This window comes from Amia ocellicauda, chromosome 21 (genome assembly GCF_036373705.1).
Source record: "Amia ocellicauda isolate fAmiCal2 chromosome 21, fAmiCal2.hap1, whole genome shotgun sequence".
NCBI lineage: Eukaryota > Metazoa > Chordata > Actinopteri > Amiiformes > Amiidae > Amia > Amia ocellicauda.
The window spans coordinates 22958634-22977140 of NC_089870.1; the positions used below are offsets into that span (position 1 = coordinate 22958634).

The 18507-nt window shown below is 47.1% G+C and overlaps 3 protein-coding genes across 16 annotated transcripts in view; 1 reads left to right on the plus strand and 2 right to left on the minus strand.

The window, feature by feature from the left end:
• Positions 1–10879, minus strand: part of strn3 (striatin, calmodulin binding protein 3) — a 32104-nt gene extending 21225 nt beyond the window's left edge. For 2 of the 3 annotated variants that reach the window (XM_066694728.1, XM_066694727.1), the window contains exon 1: positions 10371–10879. In XM_066694728.1, coding sequence (XP_066550825.1) covers positions 10371–10652 — 282 coding nt within the window. In that variant the 5' untranslated portion in view covers positions 10653–10879. The remainder of the gene's footprint in view (positions 1–10370) is intronic. The other variant, XM_066694729.1, reaches the window with a different exon arrangement.
• ap4s1 (adaptor related protein complex 4 subunit sigma 1) lies at positions 10103–17367 on the plus strand. Its single transcript, XM_066694730.1, has 6 exons — positions 10103–10239; positions 14572–14727; positions 15094–15180; positions 15463–15531; positions 15876–15887; positions 16792–17367. Exons 2-6 carry the CDS (start codon positions 14590–14592, stop codon positions 16918–16920), a joined length of 435 nt encoding a protein of 144 aa, XP_066550827.1. The 5' UTR covers positions 10103–10239; positions 14572–14589; the 3' UTR covers positions 16921–17367.
• Positions 17368–17459: 92 nt separating this feature from the next.
• The window catches only part of hectd1 (HECT domain containing 1), a 28379-nt gene continuing 27331 nt past the window's right edge, over positions 17460–18507 (minus strand). For all 12 annotated transcript variants that reach the window (XM_066694724.1, XM_066694726.1, XM_066694721.1 and 9 more), the window contains one exon: positions 17460–18442. In XM_066694724.1, coding sequence (XP_066550821.1) covers positions 18305–18442 — 138 coding nt within the window. In that variant the 3' untranslated portion in view covers positions 17460–18304. The remainder of the gene's footprint in view (positions 18443–18507) is intronic.

The following is an 18507-nucleotide window of genomic DNA, read 5'->3' on the forward strand; positions in this document are numbered from 1 at the left end:
CCTGTACAAACAATCAGGATTCAAATCTCAAAACCAGAAAAGTGGAAGTCCACAATCGGTGTTGTTCAATCCATTCACATGGCTGGTGGCCCCATAAAAAAATAGAAAAACATCTATCGCACAGCCCTAGTCTAAAGTATAATCCAAGGTATTTTATTTATCATCATATGATATACACTCACCTAAAGGATTATTAGGAACACCATACTAATACTGTGTTTGACCCCCTTTCACCTTCAGAACTGCCTTAATTCTACGTGGCATTGATTCAACAAGGTGCTGAAAGCATTCTTTAGAAATGTTGGCCCATATTGATAGGATAGTATCTTGCAGTTGATGGAGATTTGTGGGATGCACATCCAGGGCACGAAGCTCCCGTTCCACCACATCCCAAAGATGCTCTATTGGGTTGAGATCTGGTGACTGTGGGGGCCAGTTTAGTACAGTGAACTCATTGTCATGTTCAAGAAACCAATTTGAAATGATTCGACCTTTGTGACATGGTGCATTATCCTGCTGGAAGTAGCCATCAGAGGATGGGTACATGGTGGTCATAAAGGGATGGACATGGTCACAAACAATGCTCAGGTAGGCCGTGGCATTTAAACGATGCCCAATTGGCACTAAGGGGCCTAAAGTGTGCCAAGAAAACATCCCCCACACCATTACACCACCACCACCAGCCTGCACACTGGTAACAAGGCATGATGGATCCATGTTCTCATTCTGTTTACGCCAAATTCTGACTCTACCATCTGAATGTCTCAACAGAAATCGAGACTCATCAGACCAGGCAACATTTTTCCAGTCTTCAACTGTCCAATTTTGGTGAGCTTGTGCAAATTGTAGCCTCCGTTTCCTATTAGTAGGGGAGATGAGTGGTACCCGGTGGGGTCTTCTGCTGTTGTAGCCCATCCGCCTCAAGGTTGTACGTGTTGTGGCTTCACAAATGCTTTGCTGCATACCTCGGTTGTAACGAGTGGTTATTTCAGTCAAAGTTGCTCTTCTATCAGCTTGAATCAGTCGGCCCATTCTCCTCTGACCTCTAGCATCAACAAGGCATTTTCGCCCACAGGACTGCCGCATACTGGATGTTTTTCCCTTTTCACACCATTCTTTGTAAACCCTAGAAATGGTTGTGCGTGAAAATCCCAGTAACTGAGCAGATTGTGAAATACTCAGACCGGCCCGTCTGGCACCAACAACCATGCCACGCTCAAAATTGCTTAAATCACCTTTCTTTCCCTTTCAGACATTCAGTTTGGAGTTCAGGAGATTGTCTTGACCAGGACCACACCCCTAAATGCATTGAAGCAACTGCCATGTGATTGGTTGGTTAGATAATTGCATTAATGAGAAATTGTCAGGGTTCCTAATAATCCTTTAGGTGAGTGTATATCGTCATATCGTTTCATATTATGCTATATAGTTTATATCGTGGTGTCGCAAATTGCAATCCTTACGGCAGTATTTTTCGTCATTAGGATGCTCTGCGTTCTTCCCGATTCTTCCACACGTGTCGGATGCAGGTGAGAAATGTGCATCAGAAACACAGACAGACATGAGGACAGTGAACTGGACACACAATAACCAACATAACCAAGAGATACTTTAATGCGCATGCGCACACGTTGCGCCCCGCTCTCGTCGCCGGGCTGAACTCAATCTGCAAGCACCACCCACCCCTGCTAATTTAGACCGATATCATTTGTATAAAATTAATAATAACGTTTGTTTGCATTTTAATAAATTGGAAAGCAATGCAAAGCAAGTATCATTTTCTTTTTATTAAGATGGTGAAGTGGTTCAACAGTTATAATAATAGTAGTAATAATAATAATAATAATACAACTATTTTGTATTAACAACGTGCTGTACTGTAAGTAGAATCGAGACGCGACAGTCAGAAAGAAATGTCCCTGTCTAGCAGATGTTAATGCGCCACTATAAACCCGGCTGTGCTAAATCTACCTGAATCTGTACCTTACAGCGCATGTGTTGCGTGATCACTATTACTTGTGTTACTGTTGTTATGTGACAGTAAATCATAATGTGTATATTTATATTTGTGCTCTGAGGAAGATAAGTCGAAACGCGTAAGCATTATGACGTTTACTTTTTCTCGAATAAATAATCCATATTCACCGATGTCTCAAAAATTGTTTTTAGACGGGAGCTGCTGTCCAGCCTTCCTTGACCAGATAATTGTTCTATATAAAATCCCTGGGATAAGGCACCCTGCATTTAAGATTTATTAAAACTATTGTAACGCCAGCTATTTTTAAACTTATATATATATATATATATATATATATATATATATATATATTATATCCCATAACAACATAACACACGTAATAGTAATCACACAACACTTGCACTGTAATGTGTTGCATTCTGCATATATTTACCATGACAGCCTGTATGTAGTATTTGTTAGTTTTGCTTATTGGAGGATTAACGAAATACTTGTAGTTTGAATGTCTTTATTTCTTGTTTTTATCCAATCAAGCCACAAAATAAGACCAGAGATATACATCGTTTATCGCCCAAACTTCTAAAAATATCGAGATATTATTTTTAAGTCATATCGCCCAGCCCTACTTTAGTGTGTAATGTGCTGGATTTCACTAGTCTACATTAATTTCAAAATAAGTTTGGCTTGATGTTAACTCGCTTTCCGTGCTTCCCCAATTAAACTTCTCAAGCAGCCCTGATAAACCCACGGCATGGATATAAAAAACAATTTAGTATCTTAATTGCATTCTGCATTATTCAGGAAACCACGGCTGAACTCTAGAGCACTGAAGCCTCCATTTCAACCACAATGTAATCTGAAGTGACAAACCTCAATCACTACAAATCACAGCTTCCTTCTTTTTTTAAATAAGTATGCATTGAAACAATCTACTTGAAACATTTGTAACGGTGCTTACACAATGGGAAAACGCATCCTGATTAATCAAAAGCTTTCATTTTTCGCACAGTTTGCAGAAGCGTGTTACATGTAGCAGTACAGGGTCCATCTCGGTCTGTCTAGGGTCAGAGCTTTTGTATTTTTTTTTAACCAGTCATGCCCATGTGACAGCCTGTTTAACCAAGAAAATATAAATATAGTTGCCTTCCAAACAAGCTGAGAGTACAATAAAGGATGTGGCTGCCCTTTCCAAACAGCCAGAAACACACTAAGCACCTCCAGGGCAGGGAAGCCCTAGTGCGGACTGTTTTCCCCGTGGTGTAAACAGAGGTGTTCTCTGGCCGACTCGCACACGGCACTTCAATAAGGCAGCCCAACCCCCCAGCCAGCTCGTACCCTGCCTGTCGGGGAGAGATCCAATACCAGAGTCTGATCTTACGAGCCCAAGCATCCTCTCTCTGCATCACATGATCTCAGCACAAGAACACGTATCCCTGACCAGTGCACAAAGGCAACAACGCCGCCTGGACGATCTTTCAAAAGCACCTTCTGAAACACTTGTGCATTACTTAGGATTTAGCCATTTCATACCAAGAGCACCGTGGGGGAAAACGGACAAATGGCAAAATGTTTTTTCATGTCCCACCCTGACTTTCTGAAAGATCTGCTTATATGACCATCTATTGAATACAGTTAGTTGGAGCTCGTCTGTCCTATAGTTACCAGTCAACACTCCTGGGAGGGATGCACACGAGCCACGTTACTCTGCCAGCACTGTTAATAAGTAACACTGCATGCGTTTCACTTCAATTCCCCAAAGCAGCTGCCTAGCCCACATCAAAAGGGCATTCTTTCCATAAAATGGTACAACAACACTAGAATGTCAGAACTTGACGGCCTCTGCAAAGTTTGACGATTGCCCTGGCAGCACCGGCTCCTGTGCGCACTAGTTAACAGCCAAACACGCCGAGCAAAACTAGCCCTCATCACATGGGACGGGTCCACAGCTCCCCAACGCACTTCACAAGGATGAGCCGCTGGTATTTAATTTAACGGCCACCCCAATCCCACTATTAATAATGGAGCAAATAAAACAACTTTTTAAAGAGGCAATAAAAACCAAGAACAAGCTGTTGGAACAGAGTAGAATTAATATTTGCAATGCAGGACAATCACTAAGGAGAATGAGTCCAGGAGTTCAGCAGAAGGATCCAAACTAAAATAAGAATCGACAACAAAGAATTGCAGGCAGTGACCTGAAAATCTGTTTTTAACCCAGATAACGTCTATTTTAATCCCCGGCACCAGTGATGTACACAGCCAGACAGCCTCCCTGACACGGCCTCCGAGGTGTGGGTCCTAAGCCCTCTCCGCAGGCTCAGAGCAAAACTCGCAAACGCGCAGCATCGCAACACCGCACAACAGCTGCGCACAAACCAGCCCAGCAATTGACTCTCAGACCTGGGTTTGGGGTTTTTCAAAAGGAACTTATTAAGATGCTATTGAAAGGCCTGGCTCACCTCGGTTCTAAATGCATTTGCCCGTTTGTTTTTCAGGGGGGTTTTCGGTTGTTATTTTGGTTCTCTCGTGTAAACTGAATGTACCCAGATTCAAACCACCAAATTCAAATGGTGCTCCTTCTCTCTCTCCACACTGCCTTATGAAAACTCCAAGGTCTAGCTTAAGTCAGATCATGTATCAGTAACATGCTCATTTATCTCCAGTCTATAGGTCAACCAGAAAGCATATACACAAGTTTAAGACCTAGACACTCTTTCATTCAACTCTCACAGGGAGTGTCTACTACTGAAGCTGCAGGAAAGGCTTGACTGAAGACACCAGACAGAGTCCTGCTGCTGTTAATACGGAAGGAAGGACAGACAGGGACACACACACTCCACCACCTCACTGCCACCCACCATGCAACAATGACTTCCTGACACACTCACTGTAAAACACACACTCCACGTCCCTGCTGGCTGCCATGCAACACACTGAGACACACACACACTACTTCCAGGGAACTGGGCGTGAGATCTTGCGTTCAGGGAGTGGTGGACACGTCCCTCACAGCGACGGCACAAGTTTACACTGTCTAAACTATCGCAGCGCGGGAGCTCATGTGCCGAGAGTGTTATCGCTCTGACACACATCGGAGGAAGACGAGCAAAGCATAGCTGGGGTCTCCATTAACAACACACAGTCCTGGTCTCCACATAACCAGAGCCAGCAGAGAAAGGCAGGAGGGACACTCGGTCTCGTCAGGAATGCCTTGGAGATGACTGCAGTGTCTGAGGTTTAAGTGTACCTATACAAAGCGTTTTTCCCCCCCATTACACCCCTAAGTGCCTTCAGAGGCCTGGCAGGGCGCAGCGCATGCATCGCAGGCATCGCAGGCTTGTTTTACAATTAAAGGCGCGTTCTTCTCTGCCATTTCGCTTTTCTGACAAGAAAGGGCCCGAGGGGGTTTCTACAGCGATGCAGAATGCGAGACAGAACAATCAAACTGCCCTTGACAGCACTTTCAATCCTGCCTTCAAAACAGAGCCGGGTGACCCACAAAGCACGGCAAATTCTGCTCAAAATACCACAGACAACCAACACTTTTCAAACACACTTCCACATAACAATCGGTATAACAGTATTGCGGAGATGTTTTTGTTACACAGCACTACAATCCCGGATGTCCACAGAGATGTATTAACTTACACATGACTGATCAGTAAAGGGATATATTTTTTAACATCTAGGATCTTTTGCAAAGGGTTCTTCTGTGCAAACAGAATTGTCTTAATGGCTTTCATCCATCTGCCTTTCTGGTCTTCATCTACATTTGATAAGAAATAGGAAGAAATGCATACATACATGACACATTATTATTATTAAGTATGTATTTTTTGCAGACGGTGGGAAATGGGTTTGTGGTTGTGTATTCACACAGTTCCTGACAGAGAGAATAACAAACGTCAAGAGGTAGTGGACAAATCCTGCTTCCTCAAACTAAACTGACAATGAATGCTTTAGGCAGGCATTCACCACACAATAAGTTCATGCAATTTTGTTTTGAAAGGCATAGGAGTCAGTGTTATAGTTTTGGGGCTAGACCTTGTTTTTAAGTTTACATCCTCATCCAATCTGAAATGCAATTATTCTTTCTAATTTGGAAAACCCAAGCTCTAAAAGTTACTGTAATGAATATGCATCTGGAGAAAACACATAATATTGTAAGTCTCGGACTGACAGGCACAATAACAAGATTATTTTACATAATTCCTTCCACCGCAGACTTACTTGAATTTATTTCTCTCTTTGCGGTGTGATTTACATGCCTGAGGATGAATTTAATTAACTGTAGATTTTGTATTTGATTTGCATATCTGCAGTACATCAAATTTATTATTATTATTATTATTATTTGTATTTCTTGGCAGACGGCCTTATCCAGGGCGACTTACAACAAAAGTGCAAACAAAGTGCAAATCTTCCCCGTTCCATCCTTTTTCCATAAACCTGATCTTACTATTTTATCGCCAGTAGAAAAATAAGACTTTTTCTAACAGCTAACCTTCGATTTAAAACTGCACTGAGGAGGAAAACGGCGAAGCAATCTTTCCAACTTGCACACACCAGACAGCATACATTAATCAGGTTTAAAATATTATAAAGTGTTTGATTTGAACCACTTCACCATTAAATAAAGAAATTCATCAAAACATTCATCGAGAAAGTATGTGCGTTGGTAGCAGCACGTCTCTGCATGAACACAGATTACTCACACCGCAATTCACCTTTCTGACTTCACCTAATTTCCCCTAAAACAAGTCTTAGCAGACAAGACCTCCGACACGAGTCCCACCCCCCGTCCCGCCATGCAAGAGGTATTCTTGGAAATTCCACAGGATTTGCTTCTGCTCATTAATAATTCATTACGATTTCCATGAAGGACGTTTTTCACGTGTGTGTGAAGGCTCGGCTATACATCTGACCACCTGTCACGTGTTTTAAAGCGGAGGTGCATCTGTAAAAACGTAAACAAAACCAAAACGAAGGCAGAATACTTTAAAAGTGCAAGTGAACCCCATCGCGATCCATCTGACCAGTGGGGACTTCCAGAACACTTCACCTGTAGTCCTGGACGAACCCCAGACATTTACTGTGCTTTCCCCAGGCGCCCACAATGCCTCGTACTGTACACTGAATTTGAGAGAGAACCCAGGGAACGATCCCTCGCAATCAGGCCGTGCATGGATTCATAAGCATTATCTGAGGATCTTTTGGTGACCAAAACATGCTCCTCTCACCTCCATCGGTAACTGATTTACACAGCGCACAGGTTCTTTGAAGGACAACACCAGAGGACAACGCAGGGTTTACCGAAGGACAATAAGAAACCACAAACTGGCACAACCGATTGAGAGAGTGCAGATCAGGGCCTGCCGGGGGTCACCTTTTCCCTGTGGGACAGATCTACAACGTCTCTAAACTGTTTGTACTTGAGCAGTTTCCCCAGACTGGGTTGTTTAATCAAATACAAGAATTAATAAATATATACATGCATACATTAAGGTCACAGCTATATATGTTGACAATAGATCAATACTGACAGCTGTGAGCATGGAGGCAAAAACAGGAAATGCAGGCTTGCTTTTCCAAATCGAGCCCACAGAGAACCAGGGGCTGGTCAGAGACACTGGCAACGCTTCCCTTCCCAGAGACAGAAACAGGGTATCGAGCTCTTCGAAAGGCCCAGGCCAGACTGTCTGGTGCAGCTGGGACGAGCTCGGGGTTACAGAGCCAAACTTCAAACTCAGCCGAGCCTCTACCATGCATTTCTCTACAGCGGTGCAGGATTGCCTCTCTGCCCAGTGGCCTTTCCCCTTTCCCCTGGTGAGCTACATGGACGCTTTCATTTGTCGCTTCTGGACACATTCTCTAAGCACCTGTCACACGCTGTCTGTCCACCGACGTCTCCTCCTCCAGCCCTTGAATCTGTGGCTCTTTAAACAGGCCCATTCCTTGCAACTCAGTGCCCTGTGAACAGGTGAACTGCCCCAGAGCGCACGAACGCCCGCAGCCTGCGAGGGGAGAGAAGCCGCACGGGACACAGTGTGTAAACAGAGCAAAACCACATGGAGTGTTTAATAAACAACTGGGCAATTGTTTTACAAACAAACGGAGCAGATGAAGATACAGAGACCCTGTAATACACAACTGAGAGCCAAATACAACCCAGGCAGGATTTATTTATCTGTAGCTAGCTACCAGCAGTGACTGCGATTACAGTTGTATTTATTCCCCTTTCAAGGCAGTTTTAAAACAATGCATTTAAAACACAGCTGCCTCCTTTCTAGAAAGCAAACCAGAGACATTTAATAACTGTTATCTGGCTTCATTTAACTCTGCAACAAAAATATAGAGGTCTAATTTACAGCAACTGGTGTGTGTTTTCATAACCTATAGACTCACAGTCATGGAAACAAAAGCTTCTCAATGCTGTGTTTGACTGTCGTATTGTAAACCGAACATTGTATTGCCAATGCCAAAAACCGTGAGGCCTGGAATACCGACTCACATCCACAAACACTGGTTATGTACATAAACGGTTGTACTGTTAATTTGAAACGGCATCAAATCAGCCTGTTCTCTAACAATCCCTGAGTCTGAAATGTCTATCAATGTTTCCTAAGCAAAATGAAAAAGGAAATGGAAGTCAGGCCTATTGCTTCTGAATCAGAGGTCACTATAGATCAACCTGATTCTGCTTTTCAATTTGATATGTCCTGCAGCCAAGCAGACTGGCACCCCCCCATCCCTGCCCACAGGTCGTGTTTACACATTCCCACAACCTTTATCTTCCCGGCACATGTATGAGTAAAAACAATAATAATATGGTATCTATATAGGATACATACACAGATAGGGATACTCAAGTCAAGAAAAACATTACAGCGGGCATGGAGTTGGCACGTTGTAGTTTAATGATAGATCAGAAGGTTTCACTGGCCTGCCCAGCAGCTCTGAAATGGCCAGATACGCAGCTGTCAGAGAGGGACCTGCAAGACAGCCGCTAGTGACCTATAATGCACACTGGTCCCAACACAACTGAAGCAATGGTACACACACACACACACACTGGTCCCAACACAACTGAAGCAATGGTACACATATATACACACACACACACACACACACACACACACACGTCCCAACACAACTGAAGCAACGGTACACACACACACACACACTGGTCCCAACACAACTGAAGCAATGGTACACACACACACACACACACACACACACACACACACACACACACACACACACAGGTCTCAACACAACTGAAGCAATGGTACACACACACACACACACACACACACACACACTGGTCCCAACACAACTGAAGCAATGGTACACACACACACACACACACTGGTCCCAACACAACTGAAGCAATGGTACACACACTGGTCCCAACACAACTGAAGCAGTGACACACTGGTCCCAACACAAGCGGCCCTGCTTGGTGACTGGTCAGGCCGAACAACCAGCTGGCACAAATGTAGTCAAGTCTATTTTTAACCCAGTAGTAATGGAGCGCATGTGATACTGGCACAAGCCGTCCACTCTCACATTGTTTCGCAGTTGCTGCTGGGCGCCCAACTGCACAACTCGGCCCTGTCCAGCCCTCACTGCTCCCACCGGCGGATGTGCAAGTGCGGAAACGCGGCCGCGTCGCCCCGGCCCTCCTGCCCTCCTGCCCTCCTGCCCTTTGTTTGGAAACCGCACCGGATCCCTGCACGGAGGTAGTGGCACTGATTTAGCAGCGTCAGTGACGCGATTTCCCCCAAGACCCTCAAATACAGATGGGGGGCGACACGATTACTGAAGCCCTGCAACTGCCCCACACAGCACCCGCTCCCAGCCCGCAGCGGACAGTGTCAGTATCATCTGACCTGGATCAGGGCGGGAGGTGTGCATCCGCCCCACATTAACTGCCCTGTCACTTTCACAGCCCCTGGGTTTGCGACACCGGGGCAGAAACCGCCATCGCAACACAGCCCACTTTGCGCGCAGCCCCGGCCCGGGTCGGAGGAGTGCTCGGGCGGGCGGGCTTCACCTCCCCGGTGCCTCCTCTGCACGGAGGCAGAATAACAGAAAGGGGGCCCACAGGCTGACGCCATATTGGCACAACCAAAATGGCCGCCTAGAGGACCGTCCTGCACGGCGAGAACTGCGCTCTCGGGTCTCCGTCTGGATCTCCTGCTCTGCGCCTCGGCATCCGCGCCCGAGTCTCCCGGAGACGCCAGCTCCACACACCACAGGTACAACACGCGTGTCCCCGGCGCCGGCTCGCTTTCTGGGCCTTGTGCGTTTAAAGAGCACGGCTGCACACCGTGCGCCCGGTCGCCCCGTCTCGTCCATCCCCGCTGCTGAGCCCCGGGCCGTGTCCTACCTGCAGCTCGGCCCGCTCCACCTCCCAGTGCGCCCTCTCCATCTCGAAGCGGGCCCATTCGTGCTGGATGTAGTGCAGGATCCCCGGGATCGTGTACTGCTGCGGCCGGGGCAGCTCGTCCGGCGGCGGCTGTGCCATCACCCCGCCGCCGCCTCCCCCTCCAGACTGGGGGTGAACGTGGCTATTATTGTTATTGTTCGCCGGCGGGGGCTGCTGCTGCTGCTGCCTGGGAGCCGCCATCCCGCCGCCGCCACTTCCACCTCCTCCCGGGTGTTCATCCATGTTTTCTTAGAGAAGAGAGCCAGCGGCGAGGCGCAGTCGCTGGGTTGCGCTCGGTCCGGCTCTGTGCTGGTCGGCGGAGGATGCGTCGATGCGCCCGCGCCCTTGCAGAGGCTTCCGCTGAGCTGAGCTGGATCGTCAGAGCAGCGCCGAGCCGCCGGCCGCCATTACATTCCCTGGATGAGTCCGTCTCCTCGCTGCGGGGGTGCGGGAGGACGGCCGCGCTGCATGCCGGGAAGCTCGCCAGCCATATCTAATACATATCCAAATACAGTGCTGGCACACGGCGCGCATGCGTGCTGGGCCGCACGGTGGCTGAACCCGGGCCGGCTGGGCTGCTGAAGTGTGGCCGAGCTGGACGCGCTGTTGGCCGGGCTGACAGTCCAGGGATGTCTGTCTGTCTGACCCCAGTCTAGGCCTGAAACACAGCTCTCTCCTGTGCATGGCCTGAATAGAGAGGAGCACCAGGTTCATGTGGCATGTGGGGACAATGAAACTGACCTTATATGGAATAGAGTAAAACATGAAAGCAAGCTGTATGTTTACACTGTAGGTCAGTCTACAGCTGGACTTGAATTAATCCAGGGTTTATAGAAACTGGTTTTGTCCACCAATGTTTCCACATTTGTAGTCTTTACTCAGTGCCCAGTGATAAAACCAAACCCCAAAACATGTTTTAGGATGTGTAGAATGCCTTTAACAACAGTTGTGTATTTCCCTCAGTACAGGCTTATTTAGAAACAAGACATAACACAGATCAGTTTCAATAGTTCCATCAATCAATCAATAAAATTTTATTTAAAGTGCTCTGTGGCTCCACTGCGGGGGGGTGGTATTCAAACAGACCACAACAAACCAATAAACCTTTAACAGTTTAAATAAAGTAAACCACCATAACAAAAACCATTAGGCACGGAGGAGAGAAAAACAAACACTCCTCTGGATGGCAGATTGTTATAGGAGAAGATAAATCTTTGGGGGTTAATTAATTAATTAATGAGTGGGGGGGATTCCTCAGAGCTGCCATGGCTGATGAACTGTTAGTGACACTCGGCTCTCCGGCCGAGCCGTCGGTGACACCAGAGCTGATCTGACGTCCAGTGAAGTGATGAGCTCATCTGCACTTCTTCTGTTTCTTCGCACTAACGAGGCCGGGTTGTGAGATCCGTTTCCATGTTGGGCGTTATATTGACACCTCAGGAAATCGGAATAAATGGAAAGGGGCGTCGTGGTTACACTCGATCGAGAGCCGATTCATTTGGTAAATGTGTGTAGGCCAAACATGTTTGTGTCGTTAAATGTTTGTAGTGGTGACTCGACTCTCCCTGGTTATATAATGTTCATGTATAGCATTCCAGTGGACTTCAGTCTGGGGTGGGAGATTTTCCTCGTCAATACCCCCATCCCTTAATTCTTTGGTATCCTGACAGATAGATAGATTGATTATATCGATGGATGGACACACTGTCTATCTTTTATCCTGTCTCTATCAGAATTTGTTCCTACTAAAACAAATATCCACATCCCTTCAAAGGGCACCCGATCTTATTTGCATCCGTGAGATATTGTCAGATGAATGCATCACCCACTCTCTCTCTCAAAGCCGTCCCCCCAGCCCGGCGCACTGAAGCACAATGACACGATTGGTTTTGATGTGTGGCCTGCTCGGCACCCTCGCCATGCCCTGCCACGGGAAGCAGGATTCTGCAGGCTGACAGTGTCGCATTAAAGGAACAATCCTCGTATTTGCAATGTTCCTGTAAAACAACAGAGCCGATGACCCACTACAACGAGATACAGCAGGTCTGGAATGAGGAGGATTGTCATCCCAGTAGCATTTACCATGCATGGTGTTTTTAATGTAGAACCGAACAGCACAGCGTTCAATTGGAGTAGTGTGTGTGAAGTTAATCCAATGTCAGTTCACATAACACAGTTAATAAGTTAATCATTCAAATTCATTCTGCTAATGCCCCCTAGGTGGTCTGGTAGAATAATGAGTGCTGGTGTGTGGGAATGCAGAGAGGTACTACTGGTTTGCTTATTAAATAAATAAATAAATATATATATATATATATATATACACACACATACAAGTGAAGGCAAAACACCCATCCTTCATATATCAATTCTGCAAATCAAATCTAATCTGCAAATGTTAGGGTAGCATTTTCTTTAATTGATTATCAATGCATTTTCTGTCAGTTGCTTCAATTTGAATCCTAAAAACGCCACCCACTCTGGAGATAAGACAGCATTGTAAACACTGAGTAGCAGCTCGGGAATGTTGGGTTGATAACTGACTTACTCCAAGAGCAAACATGCCCTGCTGCGCCCTTGGCGTGGCTGCATGGGGTAATCATAGTCAAACACGTCTTCAGCCAGAACGCTCAAGAGACGATTCATGTGTGCGAATGGAGATCCAGAGGCTGTACAGGTGTCACTCACGTGAGATGTGTGTTGTGTTCTGCCGTACCCTCATCTTAGGATCTGGTGTGGGTTTATTATTCGCAGTATTTCTGGTCTGGGCAGTATCGGCGCTTTTCTCCTGTGATGTTTTGGCTACATGGCAGTTCCCCATCTGAGAATTCAAGTATTTGCAAAACCACATCAGCTTTTGCACAAGGCCAGTAACTGTGTTTTATTGTTTATTTTGTGTTTAGTGTCACTGAAATTGTTTGCTCATTCGCTCTGTATTTGCTCCAGTGTTGATACACGTCTATCTTGTCACCATCATCATCATCGTCACTGTCGCTCTGCTGCTGGTTCAAGGCAACCCTGAGATCACATGCTCCTCCTCTCTCTTCCCCCACGTGTCTCGATCTCGTTTGGCCCCCGAGCAGGTCTCCTCGTAGCAGTGTGCCCCGTTTCAATCTTCTATCTCTTCTTGTTACTCCGAAGACGCGGCCTCCCTCTCCTCCTGGTGCCAATCCATGTCCTGGTTGTATGTAAACTGTATCGATATGATCTCTTCAGTGTCGGCTGCACAGTTACTATGTACAGATACGTGTGTGTGCGTCCCTCTGAAAAGGATGTGTTTGAAAGGCACCTCGTCGGTTCAGCAACATCACTGAATGTTTGGCTTGGGCCCCCCTGCCACCAACCCCCTTTCCTTATCCTAAATACAGTGTTTGGTCAGAGCTCGGGGTGGGGATGAGTCACTGACTTCCTGCCACTCGACCCTGTCCAGCAGGACCCCTGTGTTTACTCAGGCCGCACACAAAGGGACGTTAGTCATGCTCTCTGGGACAAAGGGTGAAGCATTGATGTAGCTTATAGTGTCTCTGCTGAGACCGGAGAGCAGCCGACAGGGTGGGGGTGTAGAGATGCCTCTTCTGAGGGCCATTCCCCTCGTTCCCAACTCCTCCTGGGGCCCGCAAGGGAGTCCCGATGCCCCTCAGTGTCTGTCTGTGACTCTGGAGGATCCGGGACGGTATTCTCCTTCACTGCCAGCATCGAGCTCCTGTTACATCAGTACAGTCTGGCGTCACCACAGAGACGGCGAATCCAGGCCCGGCGTTCGTTCATTATTCAGTGAAATGTTATTCTCCCGATGCCTGCCCTCAGAGTACGTCTCTGATTTCTTGTGTGTAACGTATGACACACGCAACCGTATCACTTTCTGTGAGGCACTGTTTCCTCTCTAGCTTTTCCTGTTCAGCCCCATTATTCATTACAGGAACGCAAACCTCACTTCCTCTTGCCCGTCAGCTTCAGTCTGTGGCTCCGCGGTTTCCCAGAGTTCCCTGTGTTGAGGAGAAGCAATACAATGGTGTGTTTGCAACGCTGCCCAGTCGAATTGTTACTGGACGTTGCAATGAAAACAACAAAACATCCATTTGCAAATCAGATCTGGGAGTTAGAAATCTTGTCTTGAATGTTAGTTGGAGAAGGTGTGATGCTTATTTCCTGCTCTTCCAAGGGGAAGCAGCGAGCGAACATGATCAAGTTTTTCCTGATGGTCAACAAGCAGGGCCAGACACGGCTGTCCAAGTACTACGAGCACGTGGACATCCAGCGCAGGAGCGCCCTGGAGGCCGACGTCATCAAGAGCTGCCTGTCCCGGACCAAGGAGGAGGTGGGTGACGCGGTCTTCAGCCCTCGAATCCGATGTATGCGTTTGTTTTAAAAGGAGACGAGCTCAGAGTGCTGTGGTGATGATAATTAAAGACACTCCTATTGTGTATAAAAAAGGGTTCCTTGTCGGTTTCTCTACCGCACTATTCACAGAATAGATATTTTAAAGGCTTAATTGGTGATTTCCAACAGAACCACTTTCTAAACCTGTGGACCTCTGCATGTATTTGCACAGAAGCTTTCCAATCACAGTGGATTTCTAGGAACTGTAACACTGGGGCCCGAGGGCAGAGTTGTGACTTTCCTGTACAAAAGAAGAGGCCAAGGGCAAACCCTACTGATGCCCTCCTGTCCTTCCTCCCCTCAGTGCTCCTTCGTCGAATACAAGGACTTCAAGCTCATCTACCGGCAGTACGTGGCGCTGTTTGTCGTGGTTGGGGTGGACGACACAGAGGTGAGCTGCGTGTGTGTGCCACACCTTTGGTCAGGTGGCCAACGGTAATAATCTGATGAATGATATCACAGTCTGGCTGTTTTAAATATTTTCTTTAATAGCAAACTAAGACACGGTGACATGGGCCTGGGTCCCACAGTGGCAAAGAGCGTTGCTGCCGGATCCAACGCACAAGCGTGTCCTGCTTCAGCTCAGAGGAGTCGCTAAAAAGACATAAATGGTAATCCTTCTTGTAAACAGAAAAGCAGAATTAATGACTTTGTTTGTGGTTGTGTTTGTCAGAACGAGCTCGCAGTGTATGAACTTGTACACAACTTCGTGGAGGTGCTGGACAAGTACTTCAGCAGAGTGGTGAGTAACCCCCTCCCTCCCTCTCTCTCTCTCTCTCTCTCTCTCTCTCATGTGACGGACGCTGTTTTCACACCCAGTGGCTCTGGCTGACTGCGCAGTGTTGTCAGCAGCCCAGAGCCGCCCGTGACCGCTGTCCTCTGCTCGTCCTCCCGTTTTGAGTCAGTGCAGCTCACTCACAGCTCTACAGCTTCGCTTCAGGTCCATATTGTAGTAAGGGGATCAATATCTGGCGCTGGCTGCTGTAGACGTCCGCTCTGCTGTAGGACGCTACCGAGAGACTTTGATTTACAGGAACAAAGTTTGCTATTTGAAGACATTTATATCTGCATTTCTCCCCCTTTTAGAGTGAGCTGGATGTATCCTTTTAAGAATAAAACCTTAAAGCACAGCCTCACAGAGCAGCCTGTGACCCTGAAGACCGAGAGAAGCTCTTCCAGCGGCTGACCGGTGCTTTACTAGAACAGCAGGCCTGGGGGTTACGGACAGGAAGGGAGGGGCAATATGGTCTCCAGTGGCATGAACATCCTGGGGCAGGAGGGCTCTTGGGGGCAAAACAGATCAAATATATAACTTATGTACACTTGTAAAATGTGTATGTATATTGTTTTGGGCACATATTTTGTTTTGCCCTTTATTTTAGGACGTAGGGCTTTTCTACAGAAAACTAAAAACGCAGCAAATAATTCCATACAAGAAATAATGATCTATAAAAAGCATTTCACTGAAACTAAACTGAAATTAAACTGAAGAGAGATGGATTTATTCTCATTCTTGCCAAATATCTTGCTTTCAAGTTGGGGCAATTCTGTAGATTTATGCAGTTTGTAATGTATTAGAAATCAGATGTGAACACTGAACACGTAAATTAAGATGCCTCCTGTACGACACGGTCTTATGTGGTCAATTACAGGGTGATTAGTCTTGGGGTGAGTTCCACGACAGGAACAGGTCAGCTGACAGTTTTGAGTGGAATCAGTGATGAGGGACGTCTTCCATGGCCTGTCCGTTAGGATGGTTGTTTCTGCGGTTCATCTGCCTGGTGTTGCGCTCAGTCCCTGGGAAACCCCCCCACCTGCTGGACAGCACTGGAATCAGTCCGGGGTGTTCGTGTCGTCTGTCACAATGATTCACATCAGTAACTTTGTTCCTCCTCAGTCTAGAGTTCAGCCCAGTGTCCTCTTCTTACACGGTCAGATCCTTCAGCACTCTAGCCTCGTGTTGCACTTTGACCAGTTCCAAACCTTGACCCACAATACTCAGATCATGTTCAACCTGGACAAAGTGCACATCATCCTGGATGAGATGATCCTGAACGGGCGCACTGTGGAAACGAACAAAAGCCGGATCCTGGCGCCGCTGCTGGCGCTGGACAAGATGGCGGAGAGCTGAGCTGGGCGTGGCGGCCGGGGGAGGAACGCCACGCGGCCTCGGTCTGCGCAGCAGTGTGGCGCGCTGGGCAAAGCGTTCTCCTACGTGGCCTGTCGGCTGGGCCTGGAGGAGCCCCCACCCTGCTGGGTTTTGTTCCAACCGAGCTCCATTACTTAATTGAACTAATTTCCTAAATCAGTGCCTTTTAATTATACAATTCTATACTTAAAACCCTTAAGTTTACAAAGAACTTAAACAACAAGCTCTTTTATCACATAATTTAAAGTCAAATCTAAGCAGACTTACTTCAATTAAGGGATCAATGAAGTAATCGAGAGCTCGGTTTGAACAAAAGCCAGCAGGGGAGGGGCTGCTCCAGGACTGGTCTAGGGCAAGAAGATCTGAATCACCATTATTGATTAGTGTTAAAAGTGTTAAATAAAATTGAGTTTTCTGTTGTTGCTAAAAGTTGTGAAATGTGATTTGTAAGAATGTCTGTTTGGACGTGTATTCATGGACCCCTGAAATAAACCCCCCAGAGAAAAGAGGACAACAATGGCTATACTTTGCAAACAATTTAATGATTATTTTTGGAGCATACACATTTGAAAATATTTTGTTTACTTCAAACCGCAACTTGAGTTAAATAAATGTTTATAATATACAAAGAAAATACAAGGGAAAGCTTAGCTTGCTTTAAACGTGCCTTTGCACCTAGAACCAGTGTCTGTTTCGCTTTTCTCTAGAGCGGTACTGTAAAATGACACAAATGCACTCGGGGTGAGATCTTCACAGCAGGGCATGAAGGAACCAAAACACGCACACGGGAACGGAAGCCAAACGGGTAAAGAAAGCGTGTGCATGATCCGACAGGGGCGGCTCTAATACTCGGACGGCGCGGGCGCTAGGAGAAGTGAAACCAGTCCGGGGGCCGCCTGCCCGCTCTACAGCAGCGGACCTACAGAAGCAGACGCTCGCCGCGGCACGCCAGGCCGGCGTGGGGGGCAGGGGGGGCTGTAGTGAAGCCAGACGCCCACTGGCAGACGGTCACAGGGAGCCTCACGCAGACGCTCGGGGGCGGAGATGAAATGGTGAACACTGAACGCACGGACACGCCGCCCCAGATTCCGGTCTCGCAAGCCCTTGAAGCAGCACGGTGCGCTGTGCCCGTCGGCTGCGTGGTCAGCAGCAGCTAGTCGAGTTAATACGGAACTTTTTTCCTAAAGCTTTTGGGAAAAAAGAAAAAAAAAAAAAGTCTCATCAGAGCACAGCTGGGATTTTTTTTTTTGTTTTTTTTTTTGTTTTTTTTTTTGTTTTTCCTTCCTGCAACAAAACACAACCGGCTCCTCCTCCAGGATCGAGTTCAGCTCCGTCTGTCCGTCCGTCCTCGGGTTGCGCCGGCGGCTCAGTTCAGGTGGAAGCCCTTCTCCATGGTGGCGGCCAGCAGCCGGTCCCTCATGATCTCCTCTGAGGAATACTCGGGCAGCTTCAGGTAGTGCACACACGTGTTCACCGACGGGTAGCTGGAGTCTGTGGCGTCCACCTGGAACCCGACAGGAGGGCGTGAGTGCGGAAACGGAGACGGGACGGGTTGGCACACAATCACCG

Bases quoted from the DNA above. Each gene is read 5' to 3' on its own strand.
- ap4s1 (XM_066694730.1), top strand. From the start codon at position 14,590: ATGATCAAGTTTTTCCTGATGGTCAACAAGCAGGGCCAGACACGGCTG. The intron at 14,728-15,093 runs GTGGGTGACGCG...TCCTCCCCTCAG, and splicing joins TGTCCCGGACCAAGGAGGAG to TGCTCCTTCGTCGAATACAA. The intron at 15,181-15,462 runs GTGAGCTGCGTG...TGTGTTTGTCAG, and splicing joins TTGGGGTGGACGACACAGAG to AACGAGCTCGCAGTGTATGA.